The sequence below is a fragment of the Zeus faber genome (genome assembly GCF_960531495.2).
Source record: "Zeus faber genome assembly, chromosome: 17".
Lineage (NCBI taxonomy): Eukaryota > Metazoa > Chordata > Actinopteri > Zeiformes > Zeidae > Zeus > Zeus faber.
In genome coordinates this window covers 16937930-16947860 of record NC_137204.1, presented here as the reverse complement: position 1 = coordinate 16947860, position 9931 = coordinate 16937930, and the positions used below count along the sequence as shown (strand labels likewise).

Here is a 9931-nt window from a genome sequence, read left to right as displayed (position 1 = left end):
GGCTGCGGTTGCAAAGTTTCAGCTGATATTCAAATTCCAGCGATAGACTAGTCCATAATGTGGCGATGACTGAAATGAGTGAAAAACATCTGGAATAAAGAGAAGACAGTGAGTTGTAAATGTCAAAATCTGGCCTAATAAATTCTCGTCTTAGGCGGCTGATGGATACAGACATGATTTAACATTAGAATTTGATTATTCCTTCTCAGTTAGGTCATTGTCTTGACCCTACGGCCGGAGCTCACCTTTCGACATCTCGGCATAAACAGTTTTATGTCACATTTTGCATTAAAACAGGCATTTTAAGGCACTGGTCCGCACCCATTTTGTATCGCTCCAATTGAACAAATCCGCGGTTCCCTAAACTATGACATTTACTGCTTGAGTGTAAGCGGACCATTTAAACCATCCCTCTGGTAACAGTGGTTACTATAGAAATTTGGCATGTGAGAAGTACACGTTCATAAACATAGGAGGAGGAACAGTACAATGTCATTAACAATATGAAGACAAAAAAAAACAAAAAAAAAACAAAACATTTTAAGAGGGGCAGCGTGTCGACCATTTGATGTGAAATATATATATATATTTTTTAAGAAAAATCGAAACCCAAAATGATATGTATTTATCTGAGGGGGGGAAATGGCTGGAGGGGGAATTCAAAAGGCACACGTACATCCATTGGGTGAAAAAGAAAAAAAGATGATGATTAAGAAGGAATAACAACCGCCACCGACTCCTGTGGTTCCATGTGCGGTTTCTGGGCGCAGCGTGTCGCCCAGGTAGGTCCGTACATCAAAACACAAAGTAAAAGAAAGCAAAAAAAGAGAAATAACCCTCTAAGAATAGTGATCTCAAACTCAAATGACCTGAGGGCCACTGGCCAGGTTGTCTTTTTCCAGGGGGCCTGTCTGGAACTTCAAGGGAAAAACCAGCGTGTTTGTTTTTATTTTTATTTTTTGTCTTGTTTTGTGAATTGCCTCGATATCCTGATGTATTTAATTCAGGGTTTTTTTTTCTCTATTTTGAAAACATTTAAGTACATTTGTGTGGATTAATTAAGCATTTAAAAAAATGATTTGCGGGCCATATTTATCGATATATTATCAATATCTTATCACCGTGTAGCGGGCCACATTCAATTGTCTCGCGGGCCAGATGTGGCCCCCGGGGCCTGTAGTTTGAGACCCCTGCTTTAGAACATATAAGCAGTGTGCGGGTGTTATTTATTATTATTATTATTATTATTATTATAAATTTTTTCTTTGGAAATGACCATCCCGAAAATGAACGCTTAAGATTCTGAAAGTGCATGCCGCCGCATCCTGAGAAACCTCAAAATGACAGCCTAAATTCTATCAAAGCCAGAAGGTGCTTTCAGTGTCCCAATCGGCGTTTTTTTTTTTTATATCGGCGGACATCGTCCTCTGGTTTGGGATGGAATTACTCTGTACTCATAGGTTTTTTTTTTTTTTTGTTTTTTTTAAGGAGCCAAAGTGCATTGGAGGTCGATCAACTTCATAGATCCGTGAGAGCATCGCTGAAACATCGAAAGGGTGTGAGGATGGTGAAAGACGGGCAGGCGCCCTTGACGTGGACCGCGATGAAGTCGAATATTTCTTACGAATATTTTTTTGCGTTCCACGGTATTGGAAGACCCACCCAAGGCCGCCTGGACAGTTTAAAAAAAACAACAAACAAAAAAAAAGCCACCGCAGCCCCTGCTTAAAGCGACATTCGTCCTCACCGTCTCTCACAGCGCGGCGGGTTCCTTTTACTGCCGAGATTCTCTGTACAACCGTGGGGGGAAAAAGCGGCGCGATTAGTTTTTTTTTTTTTTTTTTTTTTTAGCGTACTGTTACATTCATCCATCACCTCAGACAACCCCCGCCCCTTTGCCTTGTTTGCTCTGGCAGATCACATTTCTTAATAAAAAAAAAATAATAAAATAAAAAAAAAAATACTGTAAACCTCTTGTGTTTCCTAGTGCAATATTAACCCTGTGCACCTCCCCCCGAAAAACAACCATAAAATAGGTGGACTGCAGATCAAATGATGAAGCACTGTGAAAAAGCATTGACATTGAGATCAAATTTACAGGGGCACATAGTTTTTGCTTTGCGATTCATTTCTTTTTTTATTAGTCTTCTTCTGCCGGAGGTGGTTTCAACTGCGCGCGTCATCGTCTGAAGTCGTTTCTCTCCGTCTACTGACCCTATCTTTAATAGCAGTTTATTCAAAAAATGCTGGTGGACTTAAAACGCGTTAGCGATCCGCATCGATCCGCATCGCGGGGCGATCGAATCGACGGGTCCGAGGCTTCGAGCATCGACGAGAGGAGAAACAGTGTGCCTTCATCTCTTTCGAGCCTTCCCCCCCTCCCACCACCACCACCTCCACCACTACCACCAGCATCAATATTGGTTGGCGAGAAAAAAAAAAAAAAAAAAAAGCGATAACATCAAGTGTGGCACAAAAGTGTGAGAACATTAAGAAAAAAGCTAAACAAAAAACAGAATAGTGTGACAACAACAAGTTTGAGTCCTCAACGTCTCTCTTCGTCCCGGGGAAGAGTCGTGGTTAGAAAGCCGACGTCGCCTTGCGAAGCTCCGGGGGAGACGTCGTGGGTTTCGCTCTCACACTTTCAGTCGCTTCTATAGCAAAAAAAAAAAAAAAAAAAAAAGCCCCCCCCCAAAAAAACAAGCCCTCCACAGTTGTCCCGTCTTTCCGACCGTTTTTGTTTTTTTCCCCCCAAGTGCAAATGCGAGAAGCCAGCAGAATTCGCTCCGAATAGTTTCATTCAATAATTTACCAAAGAAGAAAAAAAACAAAACAAAAAAAAATAAAAAAATAAAAAACGGGAGGGATGACGATGAAAAGCGGGATTCCAAGGCCTCCGCCCTGCACCGCGCAGGTGAAGCAGTACAGCTGTACAGTATTGCACTGGTCTTCACCGCCTTACGTAGTGTGCTTCCACTTACTGTAGCATTCCAACACACACACACACACACACACACACACACACACACACACACGCACACGCACACGCCACGCTCCACGTATAAGTGTGTTTCCGAACCTGGTCAAGTGTGTGTGTGTGTGTGTGTGTGTGTGTGTGTGTGTGTGTGTGTGTGTGTGTGTGTGTGTGTGTGTGTACAAAAAAAAAAAAAAAAAAAAGGGTCAAATATGGGTCAGACCCAGGTCAGTACCGAGCCGCTGTGAGGGGAAAGTGGGTTGAAAGTCCCTCATTCCTTTTATGTGTCAATGGTTCAGGTCAAGCAACAGCAGCTGTCCTCTTCTCTGGATGCAGGTTTTTCACTGTTGGCTCTACTGTTGTTGTTGTTGTTATTGTTGTTGTTTTTTTCAATAATGCGCTGGATCCATTCTCTGCGTTTGTGCATGCAAGCTGTGAGTTAGTTAGTGCACGTTCCGGCTAATGTGTGCGCGTGTGTGTGTGCGCGCGCGCGTGTGTGTGTGGGATCTACTGGAGATCTACTGGATGCTCGAAAGTCGCAAGTGATGTTAAGTTGCTTTGACATTGTTAATACATTGGTGCAGATATTTAACGGCTATGATCACAAGTTGGGGACGGGTCAGTGTGCGCACAAGTGAGTGTGTGTGTGTGTGTGTGTGTGTGTGTGTGAGAGAGAGAGAGAGCGAGAGAGTGAGAGAGAGAGAGAGAGAGGGGCTGTGCGTGTCCCAGTCCGAGCAGACACAGGAATCACATTGAGAATTTAATGGAACATGTCATGGGCAACGATCCATAGACAAACAGCTCCTTCATGATCTTCAGTTTGTTGTTTGAATTGCTCATTGACAGCCCCCTGTCCTTAAGAAACCCGACGAGTTCATCTTCCATCACAAAATCACATGCTGCCTTCTACAGCGCATACAATTGTTTTGCTAATTTGGGGTCGCTTTGAGTCACTGGCAGTGCACCATACGTTTCTCGGGAAGTCAAACGAGGTTTTCCTCGTGAGTTTGCCTCCTAATTCCCCCGCTTGATGTCCGGGGATAATTGTAACCTGACTATAAGGTTGTTACTGGATCTGCAAGCTGCAGCCAAAAATATATTTAGGGTTCGGGCACACCTCCACTAACCTCAAACTCAAGTTGGGAACCGAAAGGTTGTCCTCAATCTTGTCCAAAAATAATTTACTCGGACATGAAGACAACGTTACTGATCCACAGAGTGAAACCTTGTAACTCGGGGCACATAAATGTAATCCTATCAAATAATTCAGCCTTGCAACGATTTCGAAATACGGCCTTAAATGTGCTACATTTAAGGGAATCTCCGTGACAGAGCCGTGTCTTCATCACCACGACCAAAGTTGCCTAAAATAAATGTATATTATTCTGTATATCAACTGTGTTGTATATCTATAACAGCTCCCAGCGGCGACACTAGGGAGGGGTGCGGACCGCACCGGGTGACGCCATCAGGGGGGGTGACACCACGGGCGGTGAGACATGCGTCTCGCCCTCCCAATCTAAAGTCGCTGTCTCTGTCCCGCCCCCCTTCCCCCGGGGAACAAATAAATGTTTTTTATTCTAGATGCATTTGTTTTGCTCCGTTTCCTAATAGAATGAAACAAGTAAAAACAAATTTAAAAAAAAAGCCCGGTGCGTAACGGGGGCGGGGGGACTCTCTCTCTCTGACAGATCCCTTCACAGAGCATCTTCAAAGGGAGTGTTGACTGAAAGCAGCGTGTGTTCTCCCCTCAACGCACGGCCTTATTCCTGCGGGCGCATAAATAATGATGCGTCTCAGAACGTGATGCACTCGACTGTATCAATGTCATGCCTGTGTCTCCTCGGCTCCGGATGAAAAATAGGGCGGGGAGGGGGGGGGTTGTGTATACTGTATATGCCTGTGTGCACAAGCACCCATGTATGTGCATGCATGTGGGACAAAGTGCCGCATTGTTATATCTACGAGTACGGTGTTTTCGGTGCAGAGGAGTTCCCTTTGAGAAAGCACACGGGATGAGGATGAGCGATAGTGTGAGAGAGAGAGCAAGCGAAAGAACGAGTGTCGACAAGACCTCTTGACGTGAGGGGGGGGGGGCGTCTCACTGTCCGTTCATTTTCAGGCCTTCTCCGAATCCCTCGCTCTCCTGCTCGGGAGGGGGGTCGCCCCGCCCCCCGGCCTCCGCCCCCGAGACCGCCGGCGCGTACGCGCCCTCCGATCCCGCCTCCTCATCCTCTTCCTCCTGCTCCTCCTGGGCGGCGCGGTCGCCCTCGGCGCCGTCTCCCTCGGCCGCCCCGGGTCCCGCTGGGCTGCCCTGGCCCGGCGGCAGATGAGTCCTGAGCGGCTCCTTGCGCTCCGGGTACAGCCTCTGCTCCAGGGTCTTGAAGTCGGCCTCGAAGGGGAGCGGCACCCCCGGCTGGGCGGCGCCCAGGGCCAGGCCCAGGCCCACCACGGCTCCCACGCCCATGCCTGTGCGGTACACCTCCATGCCGTCGGGCAGCATGGACTTGATCTTTGGCAGCCAGCGCTTGCGGACGCGCCTGGCATTCGTGCACATGTCGGCGGCGATGACATTCATTTCGCTCTCCTTGAAGTTTGGGTTGAAGTTCTGACAGTACACTGGGGAGGAAAAGGGGGCGAAAACTAAGACATCATCATCTCTCTCTCTTTTGCTTACAGGGCAGCGCTTGTTTCGGAATCACCAAACAACCCAACAAACCACCCGGTAATCCCACGCCCGCATCGTCCGACTCAGAGATAAAGACGTGACACTCTGGGGATCAAACTCACATTTGACAGCGTTGAGTACCCTGCTGTCCAGGGGTTTTCGGCTGGGGTCGCTGGTGGAGGAGCGGATGCCGGTTCCGCAGCTGTTGGCTAAGGTGTTTCTGTGGGAAAGAGAGAAGTCACGTACAGTCGCTTCCCCCCTCCCCCCATTTCATCGACTTATTTCTTCGCCTCTCAAGTCTGACTACGTACCTGTCAAAAAACGTGGCGAGCAGGCGGCGCAGTAAGACCTTGTGTTTGATCCCGGCACACAGGTGGCAGTTCATCAGCTGACCTCGGGTCATGAACACCTGCGTGCCTGGGGCCACGGAGCAGAGAGAACATCCTAGCTCAGCACGGCGCGCCACCGACCACCCCTGCACCTCTTAAGTGTTTTTTATCGTCAGTCACACGCTACTTTTTTTTCCCTCTCTGGAATAAATCATTTGACAGATATATTTTTTGAGGGTAAGACATACACCTCAGAAGGTGTATAATTACAGTGGCGCTTCTTCGACACTGACAGCGGTTTTGTAAGTTGACAGGAACTTATTTCCTTTGCACGTCAGGTTCAAATGTTGTAACTGTGACTTCACTTTCACCGGTAATCTGATTGCCCTTTTCTTCTCGTTTATATTTTATTTTTTGGAATCTTTTTTTTTTTTTTTTCCAGTTTATGGGTTCATTGTATACTGCCAAATATGGAGGGTTTATTCTCGAGCTGCCCCCTGAAAGGCGATGAGTCGAATCATCGGTCGGAAACCTGTCGGTCGACTGAGATTCTTCAAGTCGAGCAGACGTTTGTTTTTTTTCAGTCTGCGTTACCTATCCATCTATCCATTCATCTATCCATCCATCCATCCATCCATCCATCCATCCATCTATCTATCCATCCATCAATCTATCCATCAGTCTATCAGTCCATCTATTCATCTATCCATTTATCAATCTAGCCATCAATCTATTCATCCATCCATCCATCCATCTATCTAAATCACGTATCACAACTACTTAAAGCCACCTACAATATGTGTATGTGGGTGTGTGCGTGTGTGTGTGTGCGTACCTGTGTGCGTGTGTACCTGTGTGTGTGTGTGTGTGTGTGTGTGTGTGTGTGTGTGTGTGTGTGTGTGTGTGTGTGTGTGTGTGTCTGTGTGTGTACCTACCTCCCACCAGCTCCAGCTTCTCCCCCGGGTCTCCCTCGGTGTACAGTTTGGGGTGGCAGCGATAGCCGATCTGGCTGATCAGGCTGGCGGGCAGCGCCACCAGATCCCGGCGGATCAGCACACAGTTGCGGTTCTCCAAGGCCAAGGGCACCGCCGCCATCTCCGGCTTGTCCTGGACTGGTGAGAGAAAGAAGGTGCACGAAGGGTTACGCAGCCGCGGGGCGATCAGAAGATCAGTCGATCTCACATACGGAGATAGGAGATAATGAGCGACATCGGGAAGGAATGTCCCTTATTATACCAGGAAACGTCCGAGTGTATTATATGTGGTTATATTGTGTAAAGTACCATGGGTTAAAAAAGACAGGCTTGTACTTTTTACACTTTTATAACTGAAAATATTAACATTAAGACAGCAAATAAAAACTATGTGTGTATTTGGGGCCCAACTTGTTGATTTGTTTTTTCTTCTTGTTTCTCCTCTTGTATCATATTCCGTTGAAAACGTAAGCATTACACCCAATCCGTAATCGCATCAGATAGTCAGATCCTACCCCGAGTGGCCGTCGGATGAACTGCGTCAACGTTTCGCATCACAAAATATGTCCGGGAAACTGGGAGAGACGATAGTGGAATACGGTGACGTCCAACGTTTACGGTAATAACGTCATTATTTTATATACGCCGCACGAGTTCCCATGCAAAATCCAACTCTCCATAGGAATGAATGGACTTCTGCTTTGTAGTAATTTGTAGAATTCGTTGGTTGGCTTTACGCTGCGTGTTGTGATGCTGCTCCTCTCTTTTCGTGTGAGCAGCACTGCCTCCGATTCCAACGGCTCTGTTTTCCTTAACTTTGAATAGGCCACCAGTTGATTTCTCCAGAGAAACAACAGTTATTCTGCCGGTGGGCGGGGGGCCACTTTTATACATGATAGTGGGGGCAGATTACACCGCATCCGCAGTGGTTATATTCTCTCACATTCTTTCTCTTGAGTCAACGGCGACGTTGACTCAAGAGAACAGTTGAAGTTGTTGTGAATTTAATTTGTATACATTTTGTCCTTGTAGGTGGATAAACAAGTTATTTGGCGTGTCCTCCGCACGACTTAAGCAACAGCTTCTATTCGGGTTGACTCGGGTGTCCTGCTCTGGGGTGTGTGCGCCTTCCACCAGGTTGCTTTGAGATTCTTAATTTCAGCCACAGAAAATGTTCCTAAACTGCATTTCTTCATAACTCTCAACTGGGTTTTTCACATTTCCCACCTCACACTGTACATGCATGTGTGTCACTCGTTATTTCCTTATGGTTGAACTGGCGACCTAGACGGCTACGTATAACTGTACGATCAAACACACACACACGCACGCGTGCGCACACACACACACACACACACACACACACACACACACACACACACACACACACACACACACACACACACACAGACACACACACACACACACACACACACACACACACACACACACACACACACACAGACACAATCAATTCATCAGGAAGTTACAATCCTGTCAAAGTCTTACGTTTCGGATATTTATGAAACCCTCAGTTAAAACAATCCAGGGTGACATTGGGGATATTTGAGAACTATGTGTGTGTGTGTGTGAGAGAGAGAGAGAGGGAGAGAGAGAGAGAGAGCAAGTTTATTTTCTTAGTAAGCGGATGTATTTGGATGCTCTTAGATGCACAACTAATACGAGAGGTTGACAATGTGACGAACAATCTAATACCCGATTTTCAACTTGTACCAGAGAAAACCTTGTTCTTGCATTATAAATGCTTTCACTCATTTAGGAAAGACACCGCGCTAGTGCGCCTGTTTATTTGTGTGTAAATTATGCGTAAGCTGAAAGAAATGAAAACGATTAAATTGTTATAATAAGTCAATACAGTGGTACGTCGACTTACGACTGCATCTACTTACGACTAATCCAAGATACGAGTAGCGATAGTCGCGAAAATTTGTATCGACTTGCGACCGACTGCTCCAAGATACGACCGTGGAAATTTGCAGTTGGCGCGTCGGCGGCCAGTCAGCAGTCAGTCAGTATATAGTGTATATATACTATATATACTATATACACTATTTATACCTTATACACTATATATACTATATATACTTTATACACTATATATACTATATACACTATATATACCAGCAACGCCCCCTTACCGTGACATAACAGGGGTCCTCGCTTATCGACCAATTCGCTTAACAAGCTGGTTGTAGGAAGGGAACTTGGTCGTTAAGTGAGGAGTACCTGTGTAGTTTTTCTTCCTCACTCTTCTATCTTTATACAGTGTAAAGGGAAGTTATCAATTCAACCACCTTCCTTATATCAAGGACCCTGAGTTTTGTATGCACGGAGCACATTTGATAACATTTTGTCCCTGTAAATGCAATCTGCAAGGATATTTATTGTGAGATATGGTTTGGTCCATATTTTTCTGCGGACCCCTTGAGACACTCTCTCCCCCACGTTGAGAGACCACTGCACTAATGGACGTGAGCAGAATCTCCGTCGACGGGATGCGACTTACGTCCATAAGGGTTGGCTGAGCGTCCGTAGAGCTGGCTGTACGCTTCCTCCGTGATCCCGTCGTACGGCTCTTCCTCAAACTCCTCGTCTTCGTTCTGGTAGGACGTGGGGCTGTCGGTGGTGGGCAGACTGGAAGCGCCGGGACTGGACCTCTCCGCCCCTCCTCCACCTCCACCTCCTCCAGCCACCCCCGGGAGGTGGTATGTGGGCATCCCCGGGAAGATGGTGGTCCCCCCGGCCGTGGTGTAGAACAAGGAACTGGCCCTCGACAGCCGACTCCCCAGCTCAGCAGAGGAGCTCTTGCCCTGTATCCCGGTGGGGAGGGCCAGCGGACCCGGTTCCACGCCCTCCAGTTTGATCTTGCGATGTGGGATGAGTGACGGTGACCAGCCCTGCGCGCTCAAAAGGGCGGCGGCCGCGAGGCCGTTTCCGTTGTTGTTCGGGCTCTGCGGCTCCGAAC

General features: G+C 47.0%; 1 protein-coding gene across 1 annotated transcript in view; it reads right to left on the bottom strand.

Moving 5' to 3' along the window:
- Positions 1–5075: 5075 nt before the first annotated feature.
- nacc2 (NACC family member 2) overlaps positions 5076–9931 on the bottom strand; it is a gene marked incomplete at both ends in the record, with an annotated part of 5610 nt that continues 754 nt past the window's right edge. The window contains 5 exons of the mRNA XM_080017622.1: positions 5076–5593; positions 5765–5862; positions 5954–6059; positions 6907–7083; positions 9473–9931. The exon at positions 9473–9931 is cut by the window's right edge and continues 306 nt beyond it. Coding sequence (XP_079873748.1) covers positions 5076–5593; positions 5765–5862; positions 5954–6059; positions 6907–7083; positions 9473–9931 — 1358 coding nt within the window. The remainder of the gene's footprint in view (positions 5594–5764; positions 5863–5953; positions 6060–6906; positions 7084–9472) is intronic.